Genomic DNA, 14238 nt, shown 5'->3' with positions numbered 1-14238 from the left:
TGGTTTTTATACTGTACAAACTGTATATTCTATCCACTTAAACTCGCGGCTATAGTAAGGGGTGAGTCCTTTCCTAAACGTTTGAAGCACTTGACCGATCACAACACACTGCTCCAGCCGACCAATCAGAGCACATTGTGCTTTTCAGAAGGAGGGGCTTCATAGAGACAGGAACTAAACAGAGCGTTACTGACAGACTGGGAAGAGAGGAGCTGAACAATGGAGAATATGAGGAAAATAATCAACATTCAAGCATGAAAACCTGTTCTAGTAGAGCCCAAGACTTTATAAAAGGGCATATTATGGTCTCTTTAAATGTGCACACTCCAACTTCATGACATACAGTGAGGATGGTACCTAAAAACATCTGTGGAACAGCTGTAGATGTTGATGACAGACGGGTCAGACGGCGCTCGAGGCCTGCGGTCACATTACTAAATGCTCATTAAACCTTTCTGCTCATCAGAGGCTGTAAACACTTACTGCATGATCCCTTCAGATGCTGTCTATGTAGTGCTCAGTCAGTCCCTCATCAGCTGATGATACATTAATATTGATCACTGATCATCATCGTACTGAGGAGTGCTGAGTCACAATGAGACGGGGCGAGACAGCAGGTACGACACAGCTGGAACGCACATCAGCGGATTAAAGCTCCAGCTTAAGTCCTTTGATTTGTTCACTCACGTCATGATAAACGTATAAATATAGCTGCGAGCAGCAATTATCGGGGTTTAAGCGCTTTAAGGCCTTTCAGCACATGCGTAAAAAGGTATTATGTTTTAATTAGCAAGCCTGCAACCATCTCAATCATAGATGTAAAAGACCATTTACAGCCAATACAGGCAATTTAACATAGGAAATATATGGTTTATAAAGCTTTTTAACAGTTATCGAGGTTGAGCCAAAAACCTAGGACTAGTTCACCAAAGTTGTTTTTTAAATAATCTCCAATATTTAACGAACGATTCGGTGGACAGCGGCGGTCCTACAGGTAAAGTTGCTCAGAATGAGGAGTTCTACCATGTGGTACGAATGTCGTGGGCAAGTGCGAAAAATCGCGCAATACACAAACCTTTACTCACGTGAAGGTGCCCCCCAGTGGCCGATTTCTTTTGAAATTCTCACAGTCCTCTAGGGCCGTGAGTCAAACAGGCCAAGCGAGTTTCATTCTGATCGGTCTCCTTTAACCTTTTCTGATAGCTGCTCAAAATTCATTGGCCGATGGTGGACATGTTTTTTGAGATACGTCAATGTCCTCACAAATAGTCATGGCACCTCAAAACAAAGACACTGCATGCCAATTTTCAAGTCAATCGGACTAACAGTGAAGTAGTGATAGCCATTTTCATGTTTTTTTCCTGTTATAGCGCCACCAAGTGGCCAGTCGCCGCGTCCTTTTCCACACGTCTACAGAATGACCTCTTACATAGGTGTACCAAATTTGGTGAAAATATCACATTCTGTTCATGCATTATAGCCATTTTAGTAAAAGTGGCTCCACCCACTTCAAACATTTTGGCGGCCCTTAGAGACCTTTTTTTATTGTTATTATTGACAATCAGACTCCAGAGAATCTTGCTGCACTGGTTTGGTTCCGATCGGGTCAAAAGTAGGGTTTTCAAAAATTCCAAAATACCCAAAAATTTCATTGTTATAGTTTCATAATGTTATAGTTTTAAAACATCACTAAGAGATAAAGTATAACGAATATATAAGCTAATATAGTGCACATATTTAGTTCATTTCTCTAGTGAACTAACATGCTGTGGACTCTAAATGACTTGCCTGAGGTAAATGTAATGCTACGTGAGATATTATTCTCTTTATTGATGTCTTTCCGTGGTTGAAACGCTGGTTGAGAGATTACACGTAAACATATCTATGCATAGATCATCCGGTCTTCTTCTGTGCTTTTTCCTGATGTGGCGGTTAGCAAACAGCGTTACATTACCGTGTGCGCCCCCTTCTGGATTGGAGTGTGGATCGACTGTGACTGACTGTATTTGTCATCTGACTGTATGCGCCAAATACATGCACCGGTTCACCCCTAGTATATATTTCTACGTTAAGTGGATTTTTTGAATAAGGTGTTTAAAATGCAACAGATTTCCCATTAAAACAGGCTTATTCCCAGACCGGGAATCAGAGTATTGTCTTAAAGTGCTGTAAAGAAGCTCAATGTTTCTGACAAACTAAAATCAGTCCAAACACTGGGAATCAATGAGCCCTACAGGAACAAATCACATTCAAATATTTCATCAGGGACTTTCTGTGAGTGCAACGAAATGATCATTTAATGCACAAAAGCGTGTAAACATCTGTGGGAACCCTGTGCAGTAAAACCGCGGTACTTCCTGACTCTGAGAGAGAGTGAACTCAGCAGCGGTCGAGTATCACCTGACGCTTGTTGAGTATTTCTGGACTGAAGTGCTTGAATCTCCACATGTAGGAGTGAGAGCTGAGTACTACTGTATTACACAACACGCTTGTCCTGTCATGATGGAAGGTGAGAGTGTTTGCACACAGAGAAAGAGAACGAGTGAGGAACAATGGCTTTTCTCTTTCTGTCTGTCTATCTCTAAGCTCATCACATGCATTATTGTCAGTCTCATAGAGTCTGCTCATAATCACATCAGCTCTGATCATCTCAGCATGTCTCATAATCAATGAGAGTTTGATGTACAGATTCAGAAGTCAAACGAGCATCTCGGTCCATGTAGATCATTCACTAACATGCAAACCATCAAATCCATGAGCACATTAACATCTGACCGATAATTAGGACATTTTCTCCCAGTCATCTCAATGGAAAAGTGTCCCACTTTACCTGAATATCAGCACTAAGATCACTGCAGAGCTCATTTACATACAGATGAAAAGATAAATGGTTTTAATGATGCAAGAAACCTGGACTAACATTATAAGAGGACTTGTACATTCTAGTAGCACAAATAAACTAAATCTCAACTCCAGGTCATGTCAGACAGTTAATGTGAAGCTTCAGGAAGAAAGCAGAAGCTCTCGCAGTAGATCAGTGATTGAGTCACTTCAGACATGTGATTCCTCTCAGCAGAGGAGAGCATGAACTTCTGTGGGTGGACAACGTTCAACCGCATCCACACACATCCAAACAGAGCTGCTTTCTCTGGAAACACAGTTTCATAAAACACAAAGAAATAGAATGAAATCTTCAACTCACATCATGGTTAAATGGGTCTCGTTTTTTCACTGATTTATTCCCAGAGGTTCCCAAAACAATTCCAGATTCCACTTCTAATATCAAGAGGCCTAAAAGTCCGGTCACACCAAGAACAATAACTATAGCGATAACCATAACCATAACTACAACTAGTATAATGATAACTATAGTGATGATAACTATAACAATAACTATTGTGATAACTTTACCATAACTATAACAATGAGTATACCAGGCATCTTCAAAGAGCGAACCGCGGTCCGGTTCCGGCCCCTGGCTTGGCTCCAACCGGACTGCGAGACATAACCACAACAGTAGCACTATTTTACCGTTTCTGCAGTTTAAAGTGAACCGCACATCAAAAAATGGAGCGATTCAGACCACAAGTGCTCATTATAGTAATGATATTTTGGTGCTATATTCTCTCATTTTTATCTAGAGCCAAACACACTTCATTCAAGCCCTTTCCGTTCTGTGCACGTTGCTTCCCTCTCCCGCTAAAGACGCTAAAGTGCCACATTAAAGGGGAGCTATTATGCCCCTTTCATAAGATGTAATATAAGTCTCTGGTGTCCCCAGAATGTGTCTGTGAAGTTTCAGCTCAAAATACCCCACAGATCATTTATTATAGCTTGTCAAATTTGCTCCTATTTGGGTGTGAGCAAAAACGCGCCGTTTAAATACAAATGAGCTGCTGCTCCCCGCCCCCTTTCCAGAAGAGGGCGGAGCTTTAACAGCTCAACAGCAACAAAGCTGGAGAATCTCACGCAGCCAAAATAACGACATTGTTCAGCCTTACATTGTTCAAACCGGAGTCGACACTGATGGAGAGACTCGGGAAGAAGTTACAACTTTTAGAATATTTCTGAATGGTTAGTGGATAAATTGATGTTCTGTTGTTTTGTTCTGTTTATTATAAGTGCGCTGCAGTTTTGTCATCTGTCGCTTAAAATGCTCAAACTCATTAAAGCAGGATGGATTCTGATTGGCTCTCAGTGTTTTTATCCTTCATCAGCTGGGAAAAAAATCGCTCCAATGATATTGCTTCTCTATTCTGTTATCATTATTGTTGTGGTGTGGCTATTCCCTTAGAGTTATTAGAGTGATTATTTAAACTTTATTAAGAACAATAACAGTTATAGTTATTGTTCTTAAACAGGCCTTAATCTAGTTTATGACCACTGTCCGGACCTTAGCTTATGGAATCTGAATCAGCACACAACAGGATGTGTAGAGATGACCGTGTGTGTGTGTTGAAGGCCTCAGAAGCTCTAGTTCAGTTGTAGGTTCACTATAAATAGTGTCCGTCTGCAGCGGTGCAGTATGAAGTCACGCCGTACCTCATTACTCAAGGCGTCCGCTGGCTTTATGTAGGCTGCTGTGACGTTTAGGGGTCAAACTCTGAAGAACAACCACAAAGTTCTGCTTCTTTCCACAAGAACTCAAGAACAGAGAAGAGCAAGTGAAACCAGGTCAGATCTCACACACACACATATTCTTTATCTCCTGTTAAAGCTGCTGCCGCATTAGCAGTTGATGCTCGGATGGTCTGGAATAATTCATCCTGAAATCCAGGAGCGACAGGGAATGTTCACAGAGACCAATTACTAGTCAAGTTGAGCTGCTGCTCTAATCCGGTTTGACTCCCGTAATCCATTTTTAATGTGAAGACAGTAAAATCACTGACACACACACAGAACAAAAGTTCTGAAAGATAAAACTAAACCTGTGAAGATGGACAGACTGGACTAATCTGACACAGACTGAGGCATTTCTAAACACACACATACACCTCAGTACAAACCTCAACAACACACACGATCTGAGGAATCATTCAGTATGAGCTCTAGCAGGGACAGACATTAACTTTTTTGCTCGCCAGCCACTGTGGTTTGTAGTCTTCCAAAGTTACTAGCCACTTAGCATTTTCACTGGCCACAATTTTGACACTGATACAAGGGGGAAAACTGCTATATAGATATTTGTAATATTTCATAATTTGGCAGCAGGTATATTAGGCTGCTGTCACTTTAAGACCTGACACACGGACATTATTTTGTGTGTATTAGTCTGTTTAAAGGATTAGTTCACTTCAGAATTAAAATTTCCTGATAATTTACTCACCCCCATGTCATCCAAGATGTTTATGTCTTTCTTTCTTCAGTGGAAAAGAAATGGCTTTTGAGGAAAACATTCCAGGATTTTTCTCCATATAGTGGACTTCACTGGGGTTCAATGGGTTGAAGGTCCAAATGTCAGTTTCAGTGCAGCTTCAAAGAGCTCTACATGATCCCAGACGAGGAATAAGAGTCTTATCTAGAGAAACCATCTGTCATTTTCTAAGAAAAAATTAAAAATTATATACTTTTTAACCATAAATGCTCATCTTGCACTGCTCTGGAATGTGCCACGCATTACGTAATCATGTTGGAAAGGTCACGCGTGACGTAGGCGGAAGTACCGATCCATGTGCAAAGACTAAGTCAAACGGCCTTCACAAAAAAACTTAAAACAACGATGCTGGATGATTTTGAACTTGGAGGAGAAAATGAGATGGAGTTTTTCGCCCTACCGCAGTACTTCCGCCTACGTCACGCGTGACCTTTCCAACATGATTACGTAATGCGTGGAGCATCACAGAGCAGTGCAAGACGAGCATTTGTGGTTAAAAAGTATCTCATTTTTGTTTTTTTTAGAAAATGTTCGATGGTTTCTCTAGATAAGACTCTTATTCCTCGTCTGGGATCATGTAGAGCTCTTTGAAGCTGCACTGAAACTGACATTTGGACCTTCAACCCGTTGAACCCCAGTGAAGTCCACTATATGGAGAAAAATCCTGGAATGTTTTCCTCAAAAACCTTAATTTCTTTTCCACTGAAGAAAGAAAGACATGAACATCTTGGATGACATGGAGGAGAGTAAATTATCAGGAAATTTCATTCTGAAGTGAACTAATCCTGCAATAAGCAGTGATAAAGAAAGAAATTTAGTACTGAGAGGTGGCTTTATGTGCGCAAAATCTGCAGGAATGAGTACAATTATGTGCAATTCCATGCTGAAATTCAAGCTCTGTAACACTAACAATATTCATCCGGAGCAAATGAAACAAGGTGGGTTTGTGTGTCGACTCGCTGTCAGAGAGATGAGAGAATAAGAAAGAGCAGCAGCTATCTGCAGAAAATGAGTATTGAAAGCATTTCAGATACTTCAGTATTGATGTATATCGAAAAAATCATTATTTTTGAGAACACTACATTGCACTTTGTTTATTAACTCAGATGCCTTTCTAAAAGACTACAATTTACTAGACTAGAATTCAACCACTGCTGAAATCCACCCGCATTTGGCGGGTTGGCGGGGGTTAATGTACAGCCCTGAGTACTAGTACTAGTGATGAGGGACTAAACAAACAGAGGGCAGGAGTGCAGAGAATCTCCTCTGCTCGGTTCTTCTGGTGCACTAGAACACTCCCTACTGATCAATCAGATTACATAAGAACACTGCAGAGAGAGAGAGAGAGAGAGGGGGTCTACAGTAGTAGAATCACAAATGAAGAGAAAATATGAGATTGAGACTTAAAACATATTGAATGCCATGATGTTATATAACAAAATATTTCTAAGAAAAAAAAAACACATACACAAACATATGCTAGCATAAATATGAAGCAGCACAACTGTTTTCAACATTAATAATCAGAAATGTTTCTTGAGCAGCAAATCAGCATATTACAATGATTTCTGAAGGATCATGTGACACTGAAGACTGGAGTAATGATGCTGAAAATTCAGCTTTGATCACAGGAATAAATTACACTTTACTATATATTCACATAGAAAACAGATATTTTAAATTGTAATAATATTTCATATTTTTACTGTATTTTTGATCAAATAAATGCAGCCTTGGTGAGCAGAAACACTAACAAATCTTAATTATTCCAAACTTTTGTCAGAGTGTGGAATGCTCTGCAGCTGATTGGTCAACACAGACGTCTCCATCTGCATACTAAGAGCTGATTAAATTGCCACCGATCTCGAGTGATGGAGCGTTTTACAAACGAGGCCACTAACGGTGTGACCGCTCATCATTATGTCTGAGCCGCGTGAATGATGATGGACAGAGTGTTTAACAAACAGCGCCGCGGGAAAGACAAACGGCAAACGGGCGCTCGTTAATAACCACCGGAGTCATTTTCATCAATACGTCCCACATCCACGTCCATCTGAACTACACGGATCTCATGACTTCACAACGTGGAAACGGTCATCAGATAAATTACAGAGCAGAAGACATTCACAAACATTATAAAATGATCATTTATTCTTTAATACTATAATTAAAGAGCTGGAAGATCATCACATCACATGCCACTCCAACAGCAGCTGTTCAGTGCCTGTTTTCAACTTCCTGTCCGAAAAGGTCAGCGCGAGTGGCACTCTGAATATCAGCACATATCATCGGGTCATTCACAGTGGAAAGGTCACAGTCAAAGGACTGTTCACTTCAAAGATAAACACACACACAGACAGAGCGCTAGTGTAAACACACACACACACACACACACACAGTCCAGGTGAATAACAGTCTATACAGAAGATAAAATGATTTCTGTGACTGAAGAACATTATAAAATTGTTTGAAACAATGAGAATTATTACAAACCAGATTATCATGCGTTCACTACATTAAAATCTATATGTTACACTGTGGAAGAAGGATCTACCTGCTGATACAGGAGCCAAAATAAACCTGTCACTCACAAGAGATCCACCAATAGCAAACCACAACCAGCCAATCAATTCCCCACAGACAAAATCAAGCCCCGCCCTACATTTGTTCTTGTTTGAGAAGCGTTTCTTTCGGATATACGGCACAATAGGGAAGAAAAGACCAGCGCAACTTCCCTATTCTATGCCATTGTTTAGTATAGATGTTGTGAGTAGTGTATCATCCGGGTATTTAAATGCACTTCAACTACCCATATGATGCAGTTAATTAACCGAATAAATGAAGTAAATGCTGGACACTTCATGAACTCAGTGGTTGCAGCTTTAATCGCGTATCGGAAGGGCAGAGTTATCAGACTATGATGCTGCAGGACAAAATAACCTTATAAAACTCCCACACTAGATGGAAGAGTACATAGTGCATAGTGTATAAAACGTCATTTGTGACACAACTTGGATATTTGATACATATTTGCTAAAAAAAGAAAAAACAACTGTCAAAACTGACGAAAAACTGCTGTTTTGTTCAGAATAAATGTAACACTTCAGATCCTCACTACAACGTTCACTTCAGATTTACTACACTACAAATGTAACAGATCCTCACTACAATGTAACACTTCAGATCTACTACACTACAAATGTAACAGATCCTCACTACAATGTAACACTTCAGATTTACTACACTACAAATGTAACAGATCCTCACTACAATGTAACACTTCAGATTTACTACACTACAAATGTAACAGATCCTCACTACAATGTATCACTTCAGATTTACTACACTACAAATGTAACAGATCCTCACTACAATGTAACACTTCAGATTTACTACACTACAAATGTAACAGATCCTCACTACAATGTATCACTTCAGATTTACTACACTACAAATGTAACAGATCCTCACTACAATGTAACACTTCAGATTTACTACACTACAAATGTAACAGATCCTCACTACACCTGCTTGAGAATTCGAACCAACAGATTAACTAGTTATTACAATGACGCACTAACTCCTGATCTGAGGAAGAGAAACACACACGCTACGGTCCAGCTGTTTAACAGAGGCACATTATCCAGCACTAACGGTCCACTAGTTAACACTAAACTCCTGACTGCACACACTTACATCTGATGCTTCATGTGTGTGATCACTTGTGCTGGAAACAGAGAATGATGGGAAATGAACCAAGTATACAGTCAAACTCATTAAAACTTCATCATGATCAATATCAATCAGCTTCTGTCATGATTCTTTAATTGACACCTGTCACTCAGAAAATCACACTGATGATCTTTTGTAAGTGTTTTTTATTTTTGATGATTGTGACGATTTATTTCAAATAAAATATTTAATCTTTTCAGTGTTTTTTTTTTTTGTATTTTAATTTATTTTATTAATTTGAAAAAAATATGTAATTTTTAGTGTTTTAATATGATTTTTCATTTTAAATGTTTATTTTATTTTATTTATTTAAAAAAAATATTACATTTTTAATAAGTGTTTTATTTCAATTTGTATTTATTATTTATTTTATATATTTTATTTGTAATAATGTATTTATATTAATATCATTTACTTTAAATAAAATATTTATGTAAGTATTATTTTGGTTGTTTTCTAATTATTTATTTATTTATTTTAATTTGTTATTTTTATGATTTAATGAATTATTAGCTTTTCATCCACTGATAAACCACAGTTTGGGAAACACACACACACACACACACACACACACACACATACACACACACACTCTCTCTCTCTCTTTCTCTCACACTCACTCTCTCACAACAGCACTACATCACAGTGACACCTAAGTGAGAAACTCTTCCTTTCTCTCTCTGTGTCTCGCTCTCTTAATTACACAGTAAATCAGACAAACGTGCAGTGACTCTATTAAACACACACACACACACACAGGTCTCACAGCTCGAGACATCATCACTAGGACGAGACCCTCCACTCATCAGTGTTCACTACATAGACACCTTCCGGACCTCGTTCACAGGGTTTAATGTTCTGTCGTCTCACTGCTGCTCTGAATCTCAGTCATGTGATCACCTGCACTGACCCTACATCTCAATAATGATGTCATGACGTCACAGGTGACCAAAATCACAAGCATCAGCACTAACCAGCAGATTCATCATGTGATCCCTGCAGAGCGACCCTGAATTATCATCATATTCATTCATTCACATGGAACTTCAGATAAGTTATTACGGTATTACCGTGGTATGTGTTAGTGATGTGAATTACAGATGCTTTCTGACCAACAACACTGGCCAGAGGAATCTGCATATGCTAAATAGATGGGTAGATTTACATATATGCTAATTAGATTGCTCTTATAGTGGTCGATTTACATATACGCTATTTTGATTTCACTTACTCTGGTCAATTTACATAATCCGAGGAAGTGCTTCAAAAATCAGACAATCATTAAACAAGCAAAAATGAGTTCTGTATCACTTAAGAATTCATTATAGAGTTCACTATAGAACGCACTAGCAGCTCCCTGATAGAAACACTCATTACCAAAAGTCATTTTTTATCACAGTAACGATACATATCACGATATAGTAATCCGGTCAGTAAATCTGCTTTGAAGTGTCACGACTGACTTGACATGAAAAACAATATTGAAATGCATCCAAAGATGCTGCTGGCTGCTATTGGCTGAAGCCGCTGGGCAAGCGTCCAATCAGAGCGGCTCAACTCCACGTGGCCGCAGCCGGTGAGGTCGTCTGTCCGTGACACGTCTGTTTGTTTTCAGGTCACACAGAAACTCTGAGCTCGACGGGAGAAGAGAGAGAGACAGACAGCTCCGCACTCCTCTGCTCATTTATCTTCCCTCTCGATTATGTAACGGGAGAATCTTATCAAATATTAATGTTGTGTGGAGAGAGAGACAGGAGAGAGAAACGAGGCAGTTTGATGCTCTTGCTGCTGTTACAAAATCTCTTTCCCAGGTTACACTGCAAGACTCCAGTCTGTAAGATTACATCACAGCAGACAGAGACATCTCATGCAAACATGTGCCTCAAAAAACACAGAGAGAAAACTATATACTGCTGAAAGAAAATGTTTTAGGACCATTTGGAAATTCTGTATTGTAACATTAAACACATGATCCTCATTAATACAGTCAATCTGAACATGTTACGTTTGAGTTAAAGGGATAGTTCACCCAAAAATGAAAATTATCCCATGATTTACTCACCCTCAAGCCATCCTAGGTGACTATCTTCTTTCAGACGAACACAATCTGAGTTATATTAAAAAATATCCTGGCTCTTCCAAGCTTTATAATGGGAGTGAATGGGGGACGAGATTTTGAAGCCCAAAAAAAGTGCATCCATCCATCATAAAAGTAATTCAGGGGGTTAATAAAGGCCTCCTGAAGCGAAGCGATGAGTTTTTTAAGAAAAATATCCATATTTATATAACTTTATAAACTATAATCACGGGCTTCCGGTAACAGCTGTACGCAAGTCTAGTTCCGGTGACCTCTGACCTGATCCATGACGTAATGATGTAAAAGTCTAAAACGAGAATTTTTAAAGAGAAATGTCGGAGGTTGTCGATATAAGTGAAGAGGAGATTGAGTTTGTTGCCCAGCCCTATTTTCGGCTAAGTTTACGCTACTCCTACATACGTCATTCGTCGGGTCAGAGGTCACTTTTCCACTGGAACTCGACTCACGTACAGCCGTTACCGGAAGCCAGTGATTGTAGTTTATAAAGTTATAAATATGGATATTTTTTCTTACAAAAACACATCACTTCAGAAGGCCTTTATTAACCCCCTGGAGTCGTATGGATTACTCTTATGATGGATGGATGCACTTTTTTGGGATTCCAAATCTCGGCCCCCATTCACTGCCATTATAAAGCTTGGAAGAGCCCGGATATTTTTTTTTAATATAACTCCAATTGTGTTTTTCAGAAAGTTTGTCATATACACCTAGGATGGTTTGAGAGTGAGTAAATTATGGGATAATTTTCATTTTTGGGTGAACTATCCCTTTAATTTTTGCATCAAAGCAAATATTTATGAACTGTTTAACAAATAATTCATGCAGAAATGTGATTGATTTTTTAATTTAAAAAATGCAATACACAACAAAAACTACAATATATGTCTACAGATAAATAGATAGATAGATAGATGGAAAATACATAAAGATAAAATTACATATATATATATATATACACACACAAACACACTATCATTAAAAAGTTGTTTTTAAGAAATTAATACTTTGATTAATCAAGGACGCATTAAATTGATCAAAAGTGACAGTAAAGACATTTATAACATAACAGAAGATTCCATTTCAAATAAATGCTGTTCTTTTGAACTTTCTATTCATCAAAGAATCCTGAAAAATAAAATGTGTCACAGTTTCCACAAAAATATAAAGCTGTTTTCAACACTGATAATAATCATAAATGTTTCTTGAGCAGCAAATCATCATATTGGAATGATTTCTGAAGGATCATGTGACACTGAAGACTGGAGTAATGATGCTGAAAATTCAGCTTTGATCACTGGAATAAATTACTGTTTACTATATATTCACTTAGAAAACAGCTGATTTACATTACAATACTATTTCACTATTTTTACTGTATTTTTGATCAAATAAATGCAGCTTTGGAGAGCAGAAGAGATTAAAACAATGTTTAAAAACATTGAAAAATCTTACCAACCCCAAAGTTTTGAATGGTAGTGTATGTATGTATGTATATATATATATATATATTTAATATGTCACAATGCAAAAAAAACTTAATGATACTAAACCAGGTTTCATTTCTTTGTTCATTAATTCTTTCTTTTGATTTTGAGATATTGAGGTGAATATGAGCCAGACAGGCTTCCTGAGATTCGCTTCTCCTCAGATGCAGTTACTGATGCACCTTCATCATCATCATCATCATCATCGTCATCTGCACCACATGCCGTTACAGCGGTCCGAGTGCGTGGAGCCCCCGTGTGACCTGCGCTGCATTGAGCTGTTGAAGGCGGTGGAGGAATCAATGCCATTTTCAACATGTAATGCTCGGTAATGATTTTCTGCTGGTGTGTTTACTGAAGGCGATGAACACACTTCTGTCTGTCTCTGTGGGGCTGGAACAACAACTAACAGATCGAATCTGGCCACAGAACTGATGCAAGAGGTTCTAGACGAACAGAACCAAAGTCTGACACTGCACAACATCTGCACTGACGACACTCAGGAATGCAAAGAAGCCACAGGCGATATTATTATTGATGCATTCATATCAAACCAACACAATAATTGTCAAAAAGATGTTTTCAATGACAGATTCCTAAACTTCACACTGGTTATACATCCTGAAATAATGTGACACACAAGCACCTGCTCAGCATCTACAATCAATACAATCCGCATCCAATCAATCATTCACTCAGTGTTATTGTGCATCTAATGTCCTGTATTTGCTGTATCATCTGAGCTTCGGTGTGACTGTTAATGCAGCACATTTCCCACACTGATCAATAAAGATCTATTGACACGCACTGTACTGAATTAATCCATCATCGTTTGAATAATCTGCAGTATTTATGCCGCATGACATCACAGTAAACAGAGTGTGTGTCTGCAGTGGAGCTGAACACTGACTTCATCAGGACTGCAGCTGACATACGCACTGCATAAGCGCTCATAAGGCGCGCGCTGTTTCCTCACACCCACGTTCAACAGATCCGGACGGATGCCGGTGACTCCCGCAGCATCAGCACCACTGCGGCGCGCGCGCGCGCACCCACACACACACTCACATACACACACACGAGCCCAGCGCGTGTACTCACGGTCCGTAAGAACTGGATCTCATCTTCGGCTTCGCCGTCCGTCATGGTTCGGCGCGGGTTCGGAGCCTCTCGCTGGACAGATGAAGCTCTCAGGCGGCGACGGCGGCGGCTCTGATGCGGGTGTAACGGGTGTCTCCTGCCGCGCTCTCATTGGGCGGCTGACATACTCAGAGGGCGGGGTTATGCAGATGAGCGTGCGGCAGCAGCAGGGCGCCCTCTGCTGATCAACACCGGACACCGCACACAAGACCCTGTGAATTCAAAACATTTTGAGGTAGGAATGTACACTAATAATATTTCCATGAATATTAAACGGTAGAACTGAGTTCATCCCTATGGAAGCTTATTTCTGCCACATAAGGAAAACAAAAAAAAAAGCTTCTTAATCTTAATTATGACCCAAGTTATAATTATGACATAAAAAGTCGAAATTATGACATAATTTCTAC

General features: G+C 39.2%; 1 protein-coding gene across 9 annotated transcripts in view; it reads right to left on the bottom strand.

The window, feature by feature from the left end:
- Window positions 1–13949, bottom strand: part of LOC127523317 (ryanodine receptor 2-like) — a 108649-nt gene extending 94700 nt beyond the window's left edge. For all 9 annotated transcript variants that reach the window (XM_051913880.1, XM_051913882.1, XM_051913884.1 and 6 more), the window contains exon 1: window positions 13790–13949. In XM_051913880.1, coding sequence (XP_051769840.1) covers window positions 13790–13834 — 45 coding nt within the window. In that variant the 5' untranslated portion in view covers window positions 13835–13949. The remainder of the gene's footprint in view (window positions 1–13789) is intronic.
- Window positions 13950–14238: the final 289 nt, after the last annotated feature.

The sequence above is a fragment of the Ctenopharyngodon idella genome, chromosome 12, assembly GCF_019924925.1.
Source record: "Ctenopharyngodon idella isolate HZGC_01 chromosome 12, HZGC01, whole genome shotgun sequence".
Lineage (NCBI taxonomy): Eukaryota > Metazoa > Chordata > Actinopteri > Cypriniformes > Xenocyprididae > Ctenopharyngodon > Ctenopharyngodon idella.
This window is presented reverse-complemented; position numbering and strand designations above follow the sequence as displayed.